At 41.9% G+C, this 23,078-nt stretch overlaps 2 protein-coding genes across 6 annotated transcripts; one reads left to right on the forward strand and one right to left on the reverse strand.

Moving 5' to 3' along the window:
* Positions 1 to 1,974: 1,974 nt before the first annotated feature.
* Positions 1,975 to 5,487, forward strand: thoc6 (THO complex 6). Its single transcript, XM_008287575.1, has 13 exons — positions 1,975 to 2,100; positions 2,906 to 2,997; positions 3,092 to 3,156; positions 3,249 to 3,352; positions 3,427 to 3,464; positions 3,551 to 3,599; positions 3,761 to 3,832; positions 3,952 to 4,054; positions 4,148 to 4,197; positions 4,282 to 4,344; positions 4,482 to 4,592; positions 4,700 to 4,828; positions 5,364 to 5,487. Exons 1-13 carry the CDS (start codon positions 2,086 to 2,088, stop codon positions 5,442 to 5,444), a joined length of 972 nt encoding a protein of 323 aa, XP_008285797.1. The 5' UTR covers positions 1,975 to 2,085; the 3' UTR covers positions 5,445 to 5,487.
* A 933-nt stretch (positions 5,488 to 6,420) lies between these two features.
* On the reverse strand, positions 6,421 to 21,827 carry med15 (mediator complex subunit 15). Of its 5 annotated transcripts, none has more exons than XM_008287578.1 (18): positions 21,682 to 21,827; positions 19,025 to 19,118; positions 18,525 to 18,576; positions 17,884 to 17,907; positions 17,566 to 17,730; positions 17,089 to 17,363; positions 15,433 to 15,864; positions 14,573 to 14,680; positions 11,845 to 11,961; positions 11,376 to 11,494; positions 11,172 to 11,299; positions 10,278 to 10,412; positions 9,190 to 9,253; positions 8,696 to 8,762; positions 8,425 to 8,582; positions 7,740 to 7,906; positions 7,047 to 7,145; positions 6,421 to 6,918 (listed from the first exon to the last, which is right to left on the reverse strand). In XM_008287578.1, exons 1-18 carry the CDS (start codon positions 21,747 to 21,749, stop codon positions 6,782 to 6,784), a joined length of 2,409 nt encoding a protein of 802 aa, XP_008285800.1. In that variant the 5' UTR covers positions 21,750 to 21,827; the 3' UTR covers positions 6,421 to 6,781. The 5 variants fall into 5 exon arrangements, with proteins under 5 accessions (XP_008285800.1, XP_008285799.1, XP_008285798.1 ...); XM_008287577.1 differs by having other exon boundaries at positions 14,573 to 14,677; positions 17,089 to 17,366; XM_008287576.1 differs by having other exon boundaries at positions 17,089 to 17,366.
* Positions 21,828 to 23,078: the final 1,251 nt, after the last annotated feature.

Consider the following 23,078-nt stretch of genomic DNA (forward strand, 5'->3'; position numbering starts at 1 on the left):
CGGGAACACTCGGGCCGGTTCGGAGCGCAGTTCAGACCAACGTTTGAGCTGTTGCCGCTCGGCCTGCTGCCGAGCCGAGCCGAGCCGAGCCGAGCTGCTGCTGCTGCTGCCAGGCCAAATGACACTCCGAGGTCATTTTATCAGCTGCAGCCCGCACAGACTCACCTGGACACCCCGGGGGCCAATCACAGGGGCCCCACCTGCAGCAGGGTGCAGCTGCAGGACCTCAGAGCTTCCACACTGATCCACCTGCTGAGGGGCCCCGCAGGTAAACTGTGCTGTGGCCCCTGGTTACCATGGTGACAGTACTGAGGGCCCAACAGGTGACAAGCTGCTGGACCAGACAGCAGAAAGGTCCTGGTCTTGTTTTCATGTTGGGATGTTACACAACTACAAAAACACAAAAAAGTGACCACTAAGACACACCAAATGATAAAAACAGAGAGAAAAAATCACAACAAAGAGACAAAAAAAAATACAATTGAAGACAAACGCACACCTAGTGACACAAATGGAAATAAAATTTCCATAATGACACATTTAAAAACAACAAAACCACCCAAAATGACCACAAAGAGAGATACAGTTCTTAGTCTATAGATTTATTGCTGCTTGTTCAGATTCAAAAACGTTTCTTAAATGTTCAGACGAGTTAAAACTTTCTGTTTAGTTCCCACAAAAACACAAATATTCTGTGTGATCTCCATATTGTCAGTCTGAGATGTCAGTTTTGGTGTTGTTTTTGTGTTGCTGCTGCTGAACAAACACACAACAACATGAGCACACGCGAGTTTTTCAGTGAGTTTAAATGAGCAGCAGCAGATTTACAGCAGCGCTGAAGAGCTTCTTTATTAAAACTAAAGAGCAGCTCCCTGAAGGCTCCGTGTAGCTACATCACATGAAATCAATAAACATATTGATCTGCAGAGCGTCTGGATGAGGTGAGTCACTGCATTAATATCAGCTGCTGGAAACTCACCGGTGATTCTGAGTGTCCATTAATCCTCCAGCTGACTGTCAGAAGTCAAACCGAATAAATGTCTGTTTCTCTGATGCTTTTTTAGTGAAGCAGTTTCATTCGCAGTTAAATTATTAATTGATAAAATGATCTTCAGATTCATCAGTAATAAAAACAATAATGAGTTGCGGCTGCAGTGGGTTTGTTTTTATTTTAGTTTTTTCGTTAATCTGAGTTTATAACCAACATATTTAAATCACAAAGTTTCTATTAATAGAATAAGTAAAAAATAATGAATTATTTTTTATTACCAAAGATTTTGAAAATTGTTAGCTTTTGAATTTTAAAAAATATATTTGAATTCAAAGCTTTTTTAAATTTATTTTGATTTATATTTATAATAGTATTTTTTTTATTTGTCTGTCACTGATGTCCTACATTTAGATTTTCCTTTTTTGTGTGTAAATATGTCAACATCCATCGCTCAAGATACAAAAAAATATAAAGCAGATCACAAATGATTTGTTTTTTATTTTTCAATTTTTTGAATCCTGAGTATTTGTTAATGTTTATTTTATTTCATACATTTTGAAATATCTTAAAATTTTTGTACATGTGTAAAAAAATATAATTTTAAAGTATTTTTCCTAATTTTATTTCACATAGATTTCTTTAAAAATTACTTTCACAGATATTCTAAAAGGAATGATAATAATCTGTCTTTTACAGATGTCCCAAATTTTTTTTTTTTAAAGTATTAAAAAAAATCACAAACATGGCAAGATAATAATGTTTTATTTTCTTTATTTTTATGTTTTATTTGATTCATGTCGTTAGTTTCTTTGTTGTATACCATTGTTTATATTCAAAACGTTTCTATAATTCCTCCTGTCCTGCTGCTGTGGGAAAAAACACAGCTTTATTATACATATCTATGGGAAAAAGTCGCTGCTTGATTATGTACCACATTACCCACAATCCTCTGCGTTACTCTGACGTAATTTTCCCGCGACTCCATTCATCGTTTCCCTCTCTGAGGTGCAGTTTGAGTTTTCGCTGCTTTTCGTCGGTGTTTTGTGTGTTTTTGCGGCTGTTCTTGCGTCTTCAGGAGCGTCAGCGGCATCGGCATGGGTCCTGTAGAGGTGAAGTTATTTAAATTCGTCCCTCTGACGGTTTTATTTCTTTTCTTTCTGACGATGAATTAAGAAACTAGCTCATATTTGAGACAAAAATCTGCCGCAAACCCCTGTTTCGCTGGTGTGTTGCTCTGAATGTCGATACGAACGTTAATATTTCATTTATTTAACAACTATTAAGCGTTTTTTGTTGTTGTTGTTGTGGTTGTTATTATCGTTGGTTCAATTATTTCACCGGCTAAGTTCGCTTTTATAGCGAGTTAGCAACTTAAACCTAACTTTAAAATTCTGTTCATTCCTATTTACTTTCTTACTGGTCAAAACTCACACATTAACCTTCTAGTGTTAGAACATGTCAGTGTTAAAGTGAAGCTGTTGCTGGAGGTGGGAGGCTGTTTTAGTATCACATCAGTAGGTATGGACCCGAATATCCGAATATCCGGTCGCTGTGCTGGTATTGGGGTAGCAATTTTGATCTCCGAATATTCTCTTTGCTGCTTTGTGTGTATTTCTTTGTCACAGAACCATCGATAAATTCAAGTCTATAGTAAATAACTGTCAGTTTTGTGTTTTCATTGTATTTCGGTGTCACTGCAGAAACTTTGACTGAAGCCGAAACAATCAATCAATTAATCAGTTGTTCGAACAAGAGAAAAATCAATGAATTTGGATGACTGATGAACAGTCATTTTACAGCAGAGACAATGTGTTGATAAATGCCTGATCAGATATTTTACTGATGAGCGATGTGATTGGTGGAGGTTACTGTCCAGGTGAACTCCCTGTTAACAGAGTGCGTGAATGTGTGCAGCTCCTCCACATGTCCGTCTTCTCTCAGAGCTTCTCTCCCTGCGGCCGATTCCTGGCAGCCGGAAACAACTACGGAGAGATTGCTGTGTTCAGGTGGGACCACACTGATCAGTTACCTCACAAACTTGATCGATAAGATGTCACTGATCAGTTCAGATTGATCTGATTGGTTGTCTTTGTGTTTCAGTCTGTCTGCAGCTCTGAGTCCAGACGCCACAGCAGCCAATCAGAAACCTGTTCTGACCTTCACAGGTGAGTTTAACCTGCAAGTGACTCAGTTTAACAGGTGAACTCAGTTTAACTCGTCATTCTTGTCTCCTCTTGTCTCCTCCTGCTGTCTCCAGCTCATGAAGGACCAGTCTTCTCCCTCCTGTCCACTGATGTTCACCTCTTCAGTGCAGGTAATGGAGAAATCAGCGCCTGGAGTTGGACTGAGCTCAGCAAGAAGGTAAAGAACTGAATCTGAAGACGTCTGTCTCGTGTCAGACTGTTTGTCTCATGTCGGACTGTTTGTCTCCTCAGAACGTCAAACCTCTGTGGACCAAGAGACCAAACTACAAGTGAGGAAGCTCTCTGTTCTGTTTGTTTCCTGTTGGACTGAAAGACAAGAAAACGACTGACTCAGTCTGTGTTTGTGTCTCTGCAGGTCCAGTCTGGAGATCCCAGAGATCAACGCCATGGTCATCAACCCCAGAGTGAGAAAACAAACACACACACACACGATTATTATTCGTATATTTTAGGGAGTTTTATTGTCATTTTTGAAGTTTTGTATTTTCGTATTTCCATTTTGGGGAGATTTTATTGTCGTTCAGACTGTTGTGTGACTGTGTTGTGTGTTTGTGTCGCGTGTCAGGACAACAGTCTGGTGGTGGGAGGAGGAGACAATAACATCCACATTCTAGACTTGGAACACGGAGTCTTCAAGGTGCGTCACTTTCACATCATGTCTGTGTTTACCTGCTGCTGTCATGGAAACAGGCAGCCGGTAGGAAGGAGTTCTGGTCCGGTTCTGGACTCTTACGGCGGTTCTGTCTCTATCTCCAGGCCGTCCTTCAGGGTCACTCGGACTACATTCACTGTGTGAGCGTCAGAGACAGAGAAGCTGAGATCCTGTCAGGAGGAGAAGACGGAGCTGTGAGGATGTGGGGTGAGTGAGGGCGGCCATGTTGGATCAGTCCGCTGACACAGAGGAATGATGATGATGATTAAAATGATGATGGTTGTGTGTGTGTGTGTGTAGACAGCAGGTCCAGTCAGTGTGTTCACTGCATTGAGGTCCATAAATATGAGGTGAGTTTGCTCTTCTGCTGGTCCATTTTACTGCATCATGTTTAACCTGTAAATCAGAATAACGTGAGTCTGTTTGTGTTTCAGAGCTGCGCTCGGCCTCATATCGGTAAATGGATCAGCTGCTTAACCACAGACTCCGACTGGATGGTAATTAAACACACCAACTCTGCAGCGATTGTCTCAACAGGCTGCTGTTTTCATCGTTCAATCCAGATATTAGACTGTCCCGTTTGACTAACTTGTGTTGCTGTGGTTGTGTGTTGATGATTTGCTGACTGTTGCAGTTGTGTGGTGGAGGTCCATCTCTGTCTCTGTGGCACCTTCGTTCTCTGTCTCCAACCTCCGTCTTCCCTCTGAGCGGCTGCCAGCGACAGGCTGCCTTCTACCAGGACATGGTGAGAAACGCTGTGTTTATGTTGCATTCACTTGCTGCTTTTTGTATTTATGGTGCGTTCACTTGCTGCTTTGTAGATTTATGGTGCGTTCACTTGCTGCTTTGTAGATCCTAGCGGTGGGTGAAGGTGCGTTCGTGTCCCACTGTCTGCTGGGCGGAGAGGTCAAAGCTCAGATTCCCTGCACTCCTCAGAGCCTCAACACACTGCAGCTGAACACCAACAGCACTGAACACCGGGTGAGAACCTGAACGCAACACAAATAAACATTGTTTCCTGATGAGAGAAACATTTTATCATGATGTCTAGATATTTGTCTCATTTCAGTAAAGAAGTAAAGTTGAGCTTCATACAGAGCTGCAGCTAATGAATCCTCTGATCAAATGCTTACGTGGAAACAAATGAAAACGCTGCCAAAAAACATTTCAGTTCATATTAGTGCAGCGATGAAAAGTCAAAGCTACAAGTCTGAAATCTGCAACATTTTAAAATTATTTTTGTTTGACAAAAATCACTAAAATGATCAACAATTATCAAGATAAATATTAGTTTTTACTTAATTTTTGAAACAAAAGCTCAGTATTTACTCCCGAGTTGTAACAGCAGAAAACTGAAATTCATTTTTGTCAGTGTGACAGACGTTTTTGTGAAGTAAAACATGTAACGCGTGATTAGTGATATCTAATGAAGCTCTGACAGGAATGGACACGTTTTTTCCGTGTTAACAGCGGGTCAGTGAACGTCCCATCAGGTAAAGGTGTTGTTTTGTTTCAGGTGCTGACGGTGGGAGGAAGCAGCGACCACATCGACGTCTTCACCAACCTCTCTTACAAAGCCTTTTCTCTCAGCTTCTGAACAACTTTTGTACCGTTTATCTCAATAAAATATTTTTCTCATTCTATACAAACTGTTTTTTTTTGTCTAACAAAATCAGCTGAACTCAAATTTAAATCAAAACCTGCAGCAAAGATACATTCAGCAGGAAACGTCTTCTCCAGCTGAGGAGCAAAAATGGAAACAGTCACATATGTAGTTGTATGTGGAGACAAAATGACACAAACAAGACATTAAAAAAGGCAAAAACAAGACAACGGAGCAAAATGGCAAAACAAGTAAGACACAGAATGACCACAAAGAGAGAAAACCGCTCCACAGATGTGACACAAAATGTTGTTTTTAGAGGCTGTAAGTTGTAAATAGTGAATCATCTTTTTTCCAGTGTCTGTAACATCTGTTGATTGCAAGTTGTTCTGGTTTTTCTCAGACAAAAAGGAACAAATGAACTTTTCTGAGTTCTCTCTCTTTCTTCGTGGTTGTTCTGTGTCCATAGAGGTGCAGGACTTTATAATGCAGTAAAAAATGAGACAGAAACTGCTCTGAGTTCAGCATCAGGACTAAAAAAAAAAAAACTTTCAGGTCTACAGATGAGGAGGAGGAACGTCGGCTCGTTTCTGTTCAGGGAGTCATGTTTTCTTCTTCTTCACTGCTGAATGTAGTTCTTCTTCTGCATCAGTTTTACAGCATCAACAGCTCCACCTGCTGTTTGGGTCAAACACTGAATATTCACAGAGCTGCAGACGCTTTTCTTCAGATTTTCTCCACGTTTTGTTCAAATCTCACCAACACTCACACATCTGCTGTTTGTGTTCTTCAGGTTCCGTTCCAGCTGCAGCGATTTTAGAACATATATATAAAAAAAAAATTTACCTGTAAAATAATAAAAACTGCCTGAATGTAGATTTTTGTTTCGTCTTTAAGCTGCATTTCATTTTAAAAGCAGTTCAACATAAACAGTCGCAGCTGGAGGGAAAATGTTAAACAAAGTTCTGCATTTAAAAAGTTGAACTGAACACATTTTATTTATGAAAGCAGAGAAACATTTACAGATCTGACGGACGAGTTCTGCACAACCAAACTGAAACCTTCTGTCCAACGCAAACTAAAGAGCAAACGGAGTCGTGATGCATTCAGGGAGGAGAATATGAGTCGAGACTGCAGCTCTGATTATTATTATATACAGACTGTGAATTAGGAGGTTGAAATACAACTGAGCTGAATTTACCCAGAATGCACCAGGACTACAGTCGATAAGGACCTCGATGGTGCAGAGAAGAGAGTTATACAGTTTATCTGGAACAGTGTCGGAGTTACTGAGGCTGCGTGTGGGCGGGGCCTCGTGTGGGGGCGGGGCCTCAGGCGGCTGACAGACAGGCCTGCCGGACGCTCTGAGCCCAGGTGTTGAGCAGCTCCGTCACCGAGTGTTTGTCCGGCAGCTGCAGCAGTTTGGACGTCATGTTTCTGTGGACCGACTGCAGGAAGGAGTTCGCACCTGAAGGGACACAGAGGCGGAGGTTACCATGGAGACAGACACACAGAGGACGCTGCCACGGAGACGGACGACGACAAGATGAGGGATGTTAATGATTGACTGGTTAACAGTGAGGAGGAGAACCTCACCGTACTGTTCTCCATCGTCGGCCCAGTACGGACTCTGATCAGGATAATCAGCAGGAACGCTGAGCTGCAGAGGAGGAACACTGGGGAGGTTCTTGTCGTCTGGAACACAACCAACAACAAGTGAACCTGCTGACACTTTTAACTTTATTGCTGCTCTGATCTGGTACATTTGATCACTTTGTTCCACCAGCTTCTGACTTTGTGGAACTTTTTAACATGTTGGAATCATTTCAGACAGCAGTGATCCTCCAACAGGCCCGGTTCTGTTCAGAGTTTAATTAGTTGATATTTGAGTCCAAAAACGTTTGAGGATTCTATCTGTCCTCATGACTGAAAATTTGAACACTTTCAACCTCAAAAACATCTTTGAAGCCATTTTCAGGGTTCAGTATCTCCGCTTTATTTGACAGAACTTAGTTTTTGGTCTCGAATAACAAATAAGTAACTCTGAGCAGAAGCTGAGATGTTGGACGAATGCTGCTGCCTGAAATAACTGACAGAGTTTCTACAGATGCTAATCAATAGTTATTTAACTTATAATTATCATTGTACAAAGAACAAACCTCCTTGACATTTCATTTTATTCCATTATTAAAAAACAGTTTTGCAGATTTAGGACGCTGAGTTAAACACCTCAGCAGCCCCTGGTCCTGACACACTGCAGATGGATTGATCAGCTGTATTGATCCTCACCCAGCTTGCAGACGAGGTGCACGGTGCCGTTGTTGCTGCAGAACGAAGGGTCCAGGTTGACCAGGAACTTGACGTCGAGGCGAGCCACCTCCCCCTGCAGGATGTTGGGGATGGTCTGGCGCTCGTCATCCTCGTGCTTCCTCTTTCTGCCGGAGACGTTCGGACCCCTGAAGAGGAGACAGACGAAGGTTCACCCATGAAACATCAACCTCAACCTCTTTACCTCTTTTTGTTGTGATTTTGTGTTTTTGTTGTGATTTTCTATCTTTTTGTGGTCATTGTGCATCTTCTGGTAACTTTGTAAGTTTCTCTTGTGATTTTGCATCTCTTTGTGGGTTTTTCATGTCTTTATGGGAGAATTTTACCGCAGTTAAATTGATTCGGTTGCAGTTTTTTAACAGAACTCCAATGAGCATTTCATGTGTCTATCTGCTGTACTGATGAAGTTTTGAGGCTCAGAAATGACGAAAAAAGTCCAATAAAAAGTGTGAAATTTGGAGCCACCTCTCTGTACTTCTGTAACTCTGACAATATTCATAGCGTGAAGTAAGACTTGGCTTCTTTAAATATCCGAAAGTTACTGTAGAGAAAGAATCAACTGATTCTGAGGAGGTCGGGGGGAGTTTTTTTTTTTTCAGATTTAGTTGGTTTTAAGCATCCAGTGATCAGAGTTTCTGACACCTACGTGATTGGAGGTCCGTGGATGGCGCTCATGGCGGGGGCAAAGGTCCGGTACAGCGAGTGGTTGAAGACCGGAGAGCGGATGTTTGCCATGACGGCGTCCAGCAGCGGCTGGCACAGATACTGCTGCTTGGTGGGCACCGGGGGGGGCGGGGGGGTCGGCTGGAACAACAGGACACAACGTCACGGCAAAATCCAGCAGCGCTTCACAAAACTACAGGAAACAGCAGCGTTTTAAATGAAAAGGTGAATTAAACAGCAGGAGTCGTTAGTACCACGGCCATGTCGTTCTTCAGCTTCTCCAAAGCGATTTCACATTTCTGCAGCGTCTTCAGAGGACATCTGCAGCACAAACAAACAGGACGAAAAGTCAAAAAACCAACAAACGTCTGCCCTGGATTTTATACCTCTAAACCTTTAAACCCAAACCTTCACTCATTCATTCAATCTGTATTTATGCTCAACGAGAGTCAACATTCTGTATCAAAGACTTCGAATCAAATTACATGAGCAAAGGGTGAACAATCTTCTAAGTATTTATATTTCATGTATTAGTCTGAAGTTGTATATGGTCTTTTGATATTTTACATTTATTTCAGACAATATTTTTATCGGTTTCTGTCATGTTTTACACATATTTTGTTGTTGCCTGCCTCAATTTATGTGTTTTTGTAGGAAATCTTACTCCCCTGACTTCGTGTGATCACGTGTGCAGCACAGAAACTGAGGTAGCGTTACAGAGGAAAGAAACAGGTGAACGAGCCGTTACCTGGTGGTCGGATCAGTCAGGATGTTCAGCAAACTCTTCATCTTACTCAAGTCCTTCTTTCTGTCTGTAAGCACAAAAAAAACACAAAATAGTCATCAACAATAAAATATCTGCAACATCTTTTAAAAAGAATATCAAACTGAAATATGTCTGTGTTTTATGTACATTTTTTTCCCCACACACTTGAACCTCTTTCACTGTATTTCTGCAGTGATAAAATAAAAAGATCAGCAATATGAACTGTATAAAGAAAACTGAACCAAGTAAACGTGTTCTGAACTCTCTGAGTCAATTTAAAACTCAGGACTTCTACGACAAATGTCTGCAAGTAAAACAATACCATAAAATATTACAAATTGATATCATTTTCAACACCAGTCCTGATCACAATAACCAAATATTCATTCATTTTCCAGATGTATGTAGTGGCAAGACAAGCATTTCTTTGGATATTTACAGTCTGTGATATGTCAATAATTAGCAACAACTGGTGTATAGGTTAGGATAAGATTATCGTATAAGATTAAAAGTTGTTCAAATATCTCAGTGTTTCCACAACTTAAATACCTTCAGTTTACTGTGAAAGAAAACAGAGAAAAACACAAGCTCCTGGTTTCTGTGGCAGGAACAGACTGACGATCAGCTTCACAGTTTTATTACTTTGTGTCGACGTGCTGGTTTTAGTTCTAGATATTTACGCAGAAACATGGATTTAATTATGGCATTAATCTGTTAATGAGCATTAGTATGCAGACACTTATTTCACGTATGTTTTGTTTTTAGGACTTGTCAGTCATTCTGGTAGATTCATCGTAGCAACTGGACTTGCTTGAGTTCCTTGAAGACGTTCTACCTCTCATCCAAGACGCTTCATCACTTCTGACTGACTAGTTGGGAGTTCCACATACTTATATCCTTAAGGAGTCTTTAACACCTGAGTTTTGGTTGCAGTTGGTGGTTTGTTGCTCCTCTTGTCAGTCGTGTCTCAGTATTTCTGCAGTTGTCGGTGTGTTTCTCTTGTGCTTTTGTACAAACAGCGATAATAAACCACAGAAGAAGACGATGTGAGCAGCAGGACGAACACCCACCTTCGTTTTTGTCTATCTTGTTGATCATTCGTCGCAACGGCTCGATGTATTTGGACAGCTGCTTTAGTTTCTCCATGTACTGCTGGTCCTCCAGAGACGTGGCTCCGGCTGGGCTCATCACCGAGCTGGGGTTGCCTGAGGACAGGTGAGGACGGGTGAGGATTCAGTGTTGTTGTTGCTCAAAAGGAGCTTGTTCTGTTTGCGACCCAGAAATGTCTGCATTTTCCTGTTATTTCTGCCCATTATGCCAATTAAAAGAACCCCAATTAATAAAGCTGGTTTAAAATGAGTATTTATTTGTATTCTCAATTCTTTTCATTCTGGTTCTGGTGATTTTCCTTTGGTGCTGAATAAAACCTAAAACCTTTGAGGTTTAACTCATTACAACTCGTTCCGATTTGACCTCACAGACATGAAACACGTGTGTTTAAATTGAGATACAGTTGTGCTCATAAGTTTATATACCCTGCCAGAATTAGTAAAATGTCTAAAATGTTTTACACACATAATTTTATTATCGTCTCTTCTTAAATGTGACCCAGCGCATCTGATTCTTTTTCATTTTAAAGTATTTAAGCTTACTGTAAGAGCTGATGCATTAGCAAATGATTTGAGAGTTATTAATTAGTTGATCATTTCAGCTCCACTGCAGATCAGTTATCGGGGCTGAAACAGAAGCTGGAGCTGAAATGACAACAGTATTTCTCTGTTGGCCTGTAACTTCCTGTTTTTTTCTTCCATTTTGACACAAGAATTTGAATTTCAATCTATGCTGCTAAAACACATCAAAGCTTTGAAACACAAGGAAGTTGCTGTGGGTGGGATATAAACCTCTGACGGCAGAGCTGCAGTTTAAACCTGCAGTGATGATGTGCAAAGGGACCGGTCTATTACCTGGAGTGTTGAGGGGTCCTGGGGAGGGCACTCCGTAGTTCTGGGGGGTTCTAGACGTGGCTGGGCTTGGTGAGGGCTGAGGGGACGGGCTGGGCTGGAAACCTCCGGGAGACGGCGTGGGACCGGAGCTGAAGAGAGGCACAGGGTTGAAAAAGGACCAGTCGATTGGCTGGAAACAAGGTGTGGCCTGTGACATCATCGTACCTGGCTGAGTTGGGCTGTGAGGTGGGCGGCTGTGGCGACGGCTGCGGGGGAGGCGGCATTGGCTGTGGCGTCTGGACCTGCATCGATGAGGGCGACGACGTCATGGAATGTTGCTGCACCTGCAACGAGCCAATCAGAGGAGGCTCTCAGTCTGATTACTAAAGATTAAATTAAATATAAAAGCAAAGGTTTGTTATTATTTACATCCTCAGCTTTATTCGACACTGTTAAAAGGATTTAAACAAAGAAAAGCCCTTATATGACTATATATACACTATAGATGTCTGTGCAGACACAAAAAGGACAAAATAAAGTCAAGTCTAAAATTATGGATATTTTGAATGAGGTTTGGTGCTATCGATGTCTGTGCAGTCGTGAAGGCAGCAGGGTCGCTGAGGTGAAGAAGCTGCAGACAGACAGAAGCACAGCGTGGACAGGTGAAGGTCAGAGGTCAGGCCGGGATAAATACCTGCTGAGACATCGTCTGTCCTCCAACCACGGCGGCGGCGGCGTTTGGAGGAGGAATGTTGGGGTTGAGAGGAGCTCGAGGCAGCCGGGGAGGAATCTGCATCCCAGGACGAACCAGCTTCACAAGAGAATGGACATGAGAGAGGACAGGTGAGCTGCTATCTTCATTTACCTGAGCTGTAGCAGGTTGTGCAGGTACTGAGCAAGCAGGTGATGAGCGGATGACTGTTGCTAATGCAGTTTCAAAATCTTCACACGGAAACTTCAACTTGTTTTTTGAGGAATGTAAAGACCAACTTTGAACACAGCGACTCTGGTCTCAACTGAGAGCTGAAAAAAGAATTGATTTAAGGGATGCTAGTGATTAACCTATTAACTGCCGTAAGCAATTAATAGATGAAAAATGTAGGAACGTCTTAATCCAATCTTAAAGATTAATATTTCAACTGATCTGCAGCAGCTTAAACCTCAGTCTGATCCTTCGTTGTTTTTTGCTGTTGCCATGGTGATGGCGGCGCGCATAGACGCAGCGGCCCCTTCAGGAGACAACGAAAGTGAACGCTTTGAGTGTCTTGTCTATCCCACACGTTCATTCCGCACTACTTGTGGCTGGGAGACTTGCTGGGCGTCAGGACAGTGAACGGCGCTGGAACTGTGGCGATCTGTTGTGATTTGGACATGCTACACCACCACGGAGTCTACGCCGGCAGCTACCCAATGAGGAAGCGCAAACGGTACGCATGTAAACAAAGGAGGACGACGAGAGCTGGGATCCATGCTCGGCTAAAGGCTAACCCCTCCAGACCAGCAGGACAGTCGCTCCTACTCTCCAATGTCCGCTCCCTCCACAACAAGCTGGACGAGCTACATTTGCTGAGAGAAACCCGCAGAGAGCGGAGGGACTGCTGTGTGTTTGCTTTTACAGAAACATGGCTCCATGACAACATCCCAGACGGACGTACAGCCAGTGGCGATTCTAGGTTTTATTTTTAGGGGGGGGCCAATGCTATATTTTGGGGGGCACCCAATTACCGTGTTATTCGCGGATGCAGTCTATGGCAATTTCTTGACAAGTGTTCTTTTCTTGTACTCACATTGTATGACCAGTTGCTTCTTTCAAAAGCAACTCATGACACTTAAACTGATTCACAGTGAAGACTCATGTTAATAACAGTCTGATGGCTCAAGGTAAATTAAAATGATACATACATGTAAATACACACATAAACACAATGCTCTCCTCTTCTATATTAACAATGTTGTTCTTAATTTGCTCTGAGGAATATCTGTCTGTCCTGCTCTGCGTCTCACCTGATGCTGATGATGGGCTACAGCTGCTGGATTGGTCCTGCTTTGGATGCCTGTCCTCAGAACTGTCCCCCTGACCCTGTCTGGGTTCACTGGTCTGACATCTCACATGGCTTCTTCTTAACTCTATTCAGGACTTTTGGGGTCTTTTGGACCCCAGGTCATTTGGTTTAAGTGACAGGTATTGTTTTTTGATCAATTTTTTGTCATCAAAATGTTAAATGATGAGCTAAAGATAGTGGGTAAATCTACGAGTTAAGATAAAACATATCAGTAACTCGTTTGTGTTCAATTTACCGCACGTTTGATTTTGACACTCAACGTCTCAGAGTGTCCCTAAGTGCAAAGTGAAAGTGAGAGAAGAGGTGTGCTTGTTTTATTTTCCAGCTGCTTCCGTCAGGCAGCTAGCTCTGTTTTGTTGGTTAATATATTTTTATGAGCATGTCCTCATCAAGTTGTTTGCCCCATCTGACCCAAATCATTTCACATTTAGCATCTGCTAATTCTGACTCAAAATCTGACACCCTTAACCAAGATACTACGCACGTCATGTCGTGTAGATCAGCTATAGTACCTGGTTGGTCGACAAGGTGGAGCGTCTTGCTGTTTAATACTGTAGAGACCAGAGGAGGCGTCACTCAGACTACAGGCAGTTCATGATGGCAAGCAGAGAGCATCGTGGGAGTTTAGCTAGCTACAGGTACCATGACATAGACATCTGTGGGGGTTAACAACTTCTGAAAAGAGTTTACTCAATACAGCACAGATTCTGATGGCTCCCTCTACCTACACTGCTATGAGTTAACGTATGCGACTGCAAAGCGACTTTAGCAATAAGGGTCTGCAGTTAAAATAGCTCTATTGGTGTATGAAATAACTCCCACTGTACTTCACTATTCTTAAAGATGAATCGATTATTGATTGGAAATGCTGCCAACTACTAGTTACAAAAAGTGTTTAAAATTTGTACCCCCTTTTTAAACCAAAATTTGAAACAATATTATAAGCAAATCACAAAGGCTGCAGTTCAGGGTTAAAGCTGGTCTCAACCAGAGATTAGACTGTGTCTGTGATTTTATAAATTCATGTTGTCCTCCTGGTGTGGTGCTCACACTTTGGTGTCTCATGACTTAACCCTCCATCACACGTTAAATCTTTACATCTATTACACTGTCATTGGTAAAATGAAGCAGCACTTTAATAATTACTGTCAGATCAAAATTAGACATTTTCCCTCAATCATTCATAAATCAAACACAATCAGAAATACTTATATTGATTTTAAAAAAAAAATCTCTGTTCGCTGAATAAAACACTGATCTTTAATGTCAGTGTTCAGCTGAGCGGCGGTGGACTGAAAGCTCTCGGCGATGGTTCTGCTGCTGGATTCAGCGTCGAGTGAGTGGCGGCTGCGCTCTCACCTGTCCAGGTACGGCGGCGGCGTTGAGCTGCGCCTGAGCTGCGGCCTGCTGGGCTTGTTGCTGCGCCTGCTGGACTTGCTGCTGCTGCTGCAAGGCTGCACGGGCCTGCTTTCACACACAGAGGGCAAAGCATGCAAGCAGAGGGAAGGGTGAGGACGACGAGTGCAACCTGCGCCATTTCCTCTGCAGCAGCTCAATCTGCAGCTTCAAACAGCAGGAGGAACCAAAGATGTGCTGCCTTCACAGGTTAAGGTTTATCTAAAGACTGAACAGACTGTAAAATCACACAGAGAAAGTTGAACCACATCTAAAGGCGTCCCTTTAGCTTGCTGAAGCAGCTGTTACATGACAAACTGTTGCCACAAACGGTCAACAGAAACACTCAGACAGGCTGCCATTAACTCCTGTTAGATTTTGGTTTTGTTATTGATTGATAGAAACTGATTAGATTCATGTGAAAGAGACAGGATTTTTTTCCCCAAAACATATCATGACGAAAAGAGCTTCAGCAAAAACACATGCAGCCACAGAAGAACTACAAAACGTTGTCTATAATTTGGAAAAATTTGAATAAAGTCTATTCCCATTGATAGTCTGTGTAACCACACAGGAAATGATGAAGATCAAGTCTTAAATTATGAACAGTTGTGAATAAAACTGAATAAAGTCAAGTGTGAAATTAGAAATATTTTTGAACGAATATGAAGATTTCACCTGAATAAATACTCATCCAAATTGGCAAAAGTTTGAATGAACCTTGGTGGCGTTCGACTACGACGAGGCCAAATCATCCAGCTGTGTTTCTACAGCTGTAGTGGATTAAAGCAGGGCTCCCACATGACTTTACACGACCATCTCACCTGGAAGGCCTGCATCTTGAGCTGCTGCTGCTGCTGCTGGCTCAGAGAGTTGATGGGAACGTGCTGAGCGGACGTCATCTGTCCGGCCAGAGACTGAGGCACCATGCCGGGCTGCTGCTGCTGCTGCTGCTGGGAGTGTGGAGGCATCTGACCCTGCTGAGGCTGAGTCTGGACCGGCTGCTGCACCATGTGCTGGATGGACTGGGCCTGAGCCTGGGCCTGAGCCTGTGCTTGAGCCTGAGCCTGAGCTTGAGCCTGTGCTTGCGCCTGTGCTTGAGCCTGAGCCTGTGCTTGAGCCTGGGCTTGAGCCTGAGCCTGGGCCTGGGCCTGAGCCTGGGCTTGAGCCTGGGCCTGAGCCTGAGCCTGGGCTTGAGCATGCTGTTGTTGCAGCTGCAGCTGCACCATCTGCTGCTGCTGTTGAATCCTCGTCATCTGCAGAAACAGAGACCAAACTGAGTCATCACCAGAGAAAGAGCAGGCCAGCGGTGTGGTTCTAACATCTCAGGTTCTGTTCAGAGGTTGTTATTTGGGACCAAAACTACCTGCTGTGAAATATTTTGACAAAATGTAGTTGTTTTTAAATCTAGCATATTTTGCATTTTCACCTGAAAAGATATTTCCTTGAAAAACATTTTAAGAGTTCAGTGTCTCCAGAAATAGAACTCCAACGGTGTCAGTATGAGAACAGTACGACAAAATGAGCCTCATATGTTGTTAAACTTCCACATGAAAACAACACGGAAGCAGATTGTAACTTCACACATATCACAAAAACATATAGACGCATATGAACAGCAGCTTTTGTTTCCGACCAATGAATCCACGTCAACACTGAGGCAAAATATCAACAACTGAAACACTGTCTTGTTATACTTACTACACACATCAAACTCCACTGATGTTAGAGGCCTCAGTTGTTGGTGAATGTCGACCAAAGACTGTATTTTAGGATAAAATATGGATACATCCATACAAATATGTACACACACACACACTTACAGGAACCTTGTGGGGCCATAATACCACCAAAGTTTGAACAGTCTGCACCATTTTCAAGAACCATTAATTTGGCCTCTGCTGGTTTTTGATAGTGTTGTGCATTAATATCCAGATGTTGACGTCACTAAATACCTACAGAGAGCCGTTTTACCCTCTGCCTGACCGGATATGTGTTGCAGGTATCTGCAACTCAACTAGTCAGAAAGAACATCTCAGATCTCCATGTTGTCTTTCTTCCAGAACAAGAGACGATCCTTCTCCCATTCATGTGTTTCTCATGACAGATATTTACATTTCACTCTGTGGCTGAACTCTGCTTGTAATTCCAGTTTCACATATCTACAGTTTAATTTTCACTCTTCATAATTCCAGTTCCAAATTTCTTTAATTCAGTCACAGATCTATCTTGTCCTTTGAGGTCCTTACATGAAGTGTAAACTGGTCAGAATGAGGAGGTAGAATCCTAGACTGGATTCTGCCTCCTCAGAATGTAACTACAGATGTGTTGGATCAGAGTTTGGACTCTGTGACGTTGCAGATTTCTAGATTTTTGTCAGAGGCTGAGATAATCAAACTCAGCTCATGAATGTTAAACGTCTTTACAGCCAGGTGAGGATGTTCAGTGGTGTTGTGTAGTGGTGTGTTCACTGTGAGCACCTGGTTCTGCTGCTGCTGGTTCTGGGCCTGCTGCTGCTGCTGGTTCTGGTGCTGCTGCTGCAGTTGCTGGTTCTGGTGATGCTGCTGTTGCTGCTGCTGCATTTGCTGCTGTGCCCGCAGCTGCTGCATCTGGAACTGCTGCTGAATGGCAGCGTTCTGCTGCTGCTGCATGGCATTCTGCTGCTGCGCCTGTTGGAACTGCTGGAACTGCAACGCATTCTGCTGAGCCTGCGTCTGCTGCACCATCTGCTGCATGGGCATCTGGCCTGGACCTCCTACTGCAGAGTGAGGAAAAGGACGTGAAGGACTGACCCAGTGTGCAGCTCAAACCAGGCTGAGGAGAGCTCAAACACACAACGTGCCGAAGCAGAGACTGAAAATCAGAACTGAGGCCAGAATGAGCTGTTTAGCAGCAGCCAGCATCCACTGAACTTCATGTGCATTTACAGCAAACACACACATGGAGGAAACACTCACTGGATTGTGGGTTTCCAGTCACCCCTGCCATGGCATGCTGGCCTATCTGCATCGGCCCCATGGCCCCCATGCCACCCACTGGAGCGCCGGCAGGGCGAGGCCCCATGCCAATGGCGCCCGGGCCCCCTCCAACCCCTGTCAGGTTAGTCAGGGCATTCATGGGATCTAGCAGAGGGGTAGACAACAGACAATATTACGCAGCTCCATCATGCACAGCAGAAATCAAGAACGCCATGAGTCTGAAGTGACAGGTCCAGCAGAGGACAGAACACAGCGAGGAAATGAAAAGTGGACCAAAGAGGGACGACGTCCACCTACCTGGACCCCCAAGAGCCTTCTTATCTGTGGAGACACAAGTGACCAATCACAGCCGTGTTTACATCTGATCTGAGCAACACAACACTGTTTGAGTCACAAACAAACAAAAAAATTGTCAACAAATCAATTATTTATCAGAAAATTCATTGGCAGCTGTTTTGATAACTGATAAACTGCTAAATGAGTCTTTTCTAAGCAAAGCGACCAACAATTCTCATTCCAGATTATCAAATGTGACGATATGAGGGTTTTCTTTGCTACACGTGACAAACTAAAGTGACACTAAATTATGTTAAAATTGTAAAGAACCTTTTATCTGATTAATCGACCAGCTGAACACAAACAAAACAGGCCGATTGATTTCTGTCTTTGTGATCAGATGTTCAGCTCAGCCTCATGTCACCGGAGTCAGGCCAAGGTTAGCTTAGCTTAGCATAACGACTGGCAGCTGGTAGAAACAGCTAGCATCCAGAGCTAACTGAGCACTCGTATGAGATGAAAGTGGCAAACAGCTCTGGTGATTCACAGAATGAGAACTTCAACTGATGCGGTTTTACTCCTCTTATGTTGCACTGATTGAAAACTAATCTGATTGGCTTCGGTTATTGATCTGATTCTAATAAGTGGAGATTGTGACTTACGGATGTCTCTGAAGTGTATGATGAGCCTTGCCACTAGAGATAAATACTCCTCCTGGAAAAACAGAAGACATCATCATGAGGAAGATTCCACTTGTAATGCAAGTCAATGAGATGAAAGGACAGTAAAAACAACAATAAGGTCTGGTGTCCTTGAATTAGTCATTTACAGCACATTATAGTGTAAACAACAAAAACCTAATACAGGAAACACAAAACCACCACACATAGACGTAAAACTCCCACAAAAAGGCACAAAAGGGTCATGCAGGGACAAAAAACAACCACAAAGAGACACAAAATAACAACAAAGTCAAAAATATACCACAAAGATACAAAAAATATGCAAAACAACCACAAAAAGACGCAAAGAAAACACAGACACAAAACAACATGATGACAAAGCAACACAAAATAGCCACAAAGAGACACAAAACTCCCACAAAGACACTAAACTTTGACAAAAAGACATAATATGACCACAAAAAGACACAAAAACTCACTCTAGTTTTTGCCTTCACATAAACATGGTTCTCCATGTCATTGCTGGACTTGTGTGTTGTGTTTGCAGTTCCAGCTTTTCGCATCGCCTCTTCACTGGAGGAAAACACACAAATGATTATTTTACTAAGAAAACACACTCAAATTACTTTATAGAAAACCAATTTTTTTTCATCCACATTTCATATTTTTTGCCTTTTCGGTTGTTTTTGTGTGTAAATTCTGGATTTATTGATCACAATAAGACCTTCATCTCTTTCCTTTCTTTGTTTCCGTGTTACTTTGTGGTATACAAATGACTGGAGTGATTATCTGGTTAGAAAATCTGCCGCAGATTCCAGTTACGCCGTTTTAAATTTAAAATGTGAATATTTATTGTTTTCTGCAGGAAAAAAAAATTTCTTTGGGTAACAATTAACTGCAGCCCTGACATTATGTGTTTGTTTAGAGATATGGAGTTACTTCAGTGGAAGCAGCACAAACCACAGAAATATTCAATTTACTGATGCAAAGAAACACAGAAAATCCTACAATTTGGGAACCTGTGAATTTTTTAAATATTCTTTCTTTGTAAAGTACTGAGAAAATTATTCCATTTTCAAAAATAATTTTCCGTCAATTAATTGTGGCGTATTAAAATCACATGCCAAATACATGTCTTCTTGTTGAATACACGGGTAAACACTGCACAGCATATAACAGATTAGATACAGTTGAAACCAGAAGTGTACATATGCTGTATAAAAGACACAAAAACTTTTTTGTTCTCACTGTCTGACATTAAATGTGACGAAACTTTTCCTGTTTTAGGTCAGTTAGGATTACCAACATTATTTCTATTTGCTAAACGCCAGAATAATGAGAGAGAGAATTTTTTTTATTACTTTCTTTGCATTGCCTTTAAACTGTATGACTTGGGTCAAATTATTATAATTATAATTATTATTATTATCATTACTGAATGAATTCTGGCCCATTCCTCCTGACAGAACTGGTGGAACTGAGTCAGGTTTGTAAGTCCCCTTTTCAGTTCTGCCTACAAATTTCCTACAGGACTGAGATCAGGGCTTTGTGATGGTCACTCCAAAACATTGACTTTGTTGTCTTGAAGCCACTTTATAACAAATCTGATTAATTAGAGATTAATTTCTAATTTTACAACAATAATGACAAAAAGAATATGACATCAGGTAACGGAATATCAATGAAAACACATTTTATTATTATATTATATCGATTATTCATTGCTATAAACTCTTTAGTTAGGAGGAGGACATAGTATAGTTTTATACCAGAAGCCGATCCACTCAAATTATTAATTATTTTGAGATATTAATTGTGTTTTGGGACTTTCTGGCCCTGTGATAGACTGGTGACCTGTCCAGGGTGTCCCCTGCCTTCGCCCTAAGTCAGCTGGGATAGACTCCAGCCCCCCCGCGACTCTAGTGAGGATTAAGCGGTGTATAGATGATGGATGGATGGATGGATGGATGGATGGATGGATGGATGGATGGACTTTCTGGCTCAACTTTCTCCTCAGCAGCATCTCTTCTCCTGGACTATTTGAAGGCTCGCTCACCAAAATGAACATGAAATAACATTAATGAAAACTAGTTACACATGATTATAGCCGTAAATCCTCCTACATCAGACTAACAGACACAGCTACAGAACCGCTGGTCCAGATGTCCTGCTCTCGCTGGACTGAGCAGTGAGAAGACTAAAGCTCTGAAGGCTCACGTTTTACTTTCGTTTTTCTCTGAAATGATGTGAAACTTCAGTTCAGTTATGAGTGTATAATCCAAAGACTGACCCACAAGGGGAGGATCCTACAAACTCCTGAGTTTAATACCAGTTAATTCTGGAATATTACAGTGGTTTTTTTTTGCTGCTGTTTTTTTTTTAATTAACTGAGGCTAAAACCATGGTTAACTGTAACTGTTGTCAAAACTGATCAGCTTTAGCAGCTATTGATGCTAAGAACGAAATTTGACATAACTTTCGCTTACACCGACATTTAGTACGACTTATGTATGTCGAATTAAAAACAAATGTGTGGCTTATAATACAGTAAATACAAGTTATATCTCATATGTGAAACTTTTACGTTGCATATATTGGGAATATTGTACATACTGAACATAAAATATGTCATTACTTTTATGGTGATGCTAGAAATTTGCATATACCGTCCTCTATAAGAGAGGAAAACAGCATTACGTTGTCGTATATACACGTATAAAACTGTGAAATATTACATGTGTTTATATAAAGTGTTAATACACGATTATTACGATGATGCTGATCAGTCAAAGTTAAACGGAGTTAACTGTAACCGCTGTATGAAGTGATTAGCTTCAGCAGCTAATAATGCTAATAATGAAACTTGACAGAAATTACCGCTAAAACGTTTTTTTAATCAATAAATCTACGCCGAATTAAAGAGTGAACCGGGGTGGGATTTAGTTTAGGACCAGGGCTGTTCGTGGGCCCGTGCTTTTATTTTTTATCGTTTTACTAATTGTTCTTAATTTGCTATTTCTTACGCACGGTTTGACCTGACGTTGCTCCGAGCTGAGCTAACGTTAGCTTAGCTCATTCGGCTAACACAAACAGTGACTGAGCGCCCGAGAAGCGACATTCAAGCGACGTTTCTTACATCTGAGCTACGACTTTCTGTCGGAACTGCGGGCTCCTCCAGTCGCTGTCCGGTCCGGGGACTTCCATGCCTGGAATCACTCTGTGGAGGATTTGAAGTGGAACTGTTGGATGTTTTCGCTCCGGTCCTCCTTCTTCAGCTGCGGGGGGAAATGGCGCTGCTGCGTTCATGTTAACGGACGGTGGCGCCGCCTGCTGGACGGACAGACAACTGCACTGCAGCTGCTTCAGACACATTTTCGGATGCTGAGGGGCCCAGCATCGTGGAACCCAACTCACTCTGAAGCCATTTTGTTTCTCTTTGTGGTCATTTTTTTGTCTCTTTGTATCTTGTTGTCATGATTCTGTGTCCATTTGTGGTGGCTCTTAGTGTTTTTGTGCTTGTTTTTTGTCTGTTTGTGGTCATTTTGCATCTTATTGTGGTTGTCGTGTGTGTTTTTGTGATCGTTTTGTCTCTTTTTAGCTGTTTTGTGTGTCTGTGGTGGTTTTTGTTTTCTGTTTTTGTCTCATTTAAGTTATTTTGTGGCTCTTTTTGGTCGTATTCTGTCTTATTGTGGTTGTTGTGTGTGTGTTTGTGGTGGTCCATTGTCTCTTTGTAATTGTTTTATGTCTTATTGTGTGTGTGTGTTTTTTCTTACCGTTTGGCCATCTTGGTTGTTTTATGTGTCTTTGTAGTCATTTTGTGTATTATTGTGGTTGTTTTGTTTCATTAAAGCCATTTTGTGTCTTGTTGTGGTGATTTTGTGTGTCTTGATGGTCATTAAGCATCTTATTGTGGTTGTTGTTTGTGTCTTTGCGTGTCTCTTTCTGGTTGTTTGTATGATTTTGTGGTGGTTTTAGGCATCACAAAATAAACCCGACTGAAACACAGTGAGGTGAGTCTCAGATAAACATTTTGTTGGTGTTTCGACCTGATAGTGTTTCTAAGCTCAGTGTGTTTAATAAAAGCTGCTGTGTAAAAATCATGCAACAGATACAACAAACAGATTAAAGTCAGCCACATGTTTAGTTTTTGTACTACTGAATGACTTATTAATTCAGACTCTTTTCTATATTTTCTCAATGACTCAATCAACACAGCATGTGACATAAAGAATCTTAATGAATCCTGCACATTGTCTCTGATGGTCGACAGGTCATTTGTTTGACTACGTGTATTTTTACCATTTGAAGTCATTTTACGGTCTGTGATCACACTGCCTCAGTATCAGAGAACTAAACTACAATCAAACATGATTATGAAACCTGTCTCTTTAGCAAAGCAAAGACTGACTGAAAACATCTTCTATTCGTCACCCCTGACAAATCTTTTAAAACATTCATCCATCCATTATCTATACACCTCTTAATCCTCACTAGGGTCGTGGGGGGCTGGAGTCTGTCCCAGCTGACTCAGGG

Source organism: Stegastes partitus, unplaced genomic scaffold (genome assembly GCF_000690725.1).
Source record: "Stegastes partitus isolate 25-593 unplaced genomic scaffold, Stegastes_partitus-1.0.2 Scaffold508, whole genome shotgun sequence".
Classification (NCBI taxonomy): Eukaryota; Metazoa; Chordata; class Actinopteri; family Pomacentridae; genus Stegastes; species Stegastes partitus.

What these genes read in the sequence shown, in the direction of transcription:
- med15 (XM_008287576.1), bottom strand. Translation starts at nt 21,749, where the DNA reads ATGGAAGTCCCCGGACCGGACAGCGACTGGAGGAGCCCGCAGTTCCGA. An exon ending in ACCAGCAGCAGCAGAACCAG is followed by an intron (nt 15,865 to 17,088) that starts GTGCTCACAGTG and finishes CTGTTTCTGCAG; the next exon opens with ATGACGAGGATTCAACAGCA. An exon ending in CAAGATAGACAAAAACGAAG is followed by an intron (nt 9,254 to 10,277) that starts GTGGGTGTTCGT and finishes TTGTGCTTACAG; the next exon opens with ACAGAAAGAAGGACTTGAGT.
- thoc6 (XM_008287575.1), top strand. An exon ending in GGAGAGATTGCTGTGTTCAG is followed by an intron (nt 2,998 to 3,091) that starts GTGGGACCACAC and finishes TTTGTGTTTCAG; the next exon opens with TCTGTCTGCAGCTCTGAGTC. An exon ending in GGACTGAGCTCAGCAAGAAG is followed by an intron (nt 3,353 to 3,426) that starts GTAAAGAACTGA and finishes TTGTCTCCTCAG; the next exon opens with AACGTCAAACCTCTGTGGAC.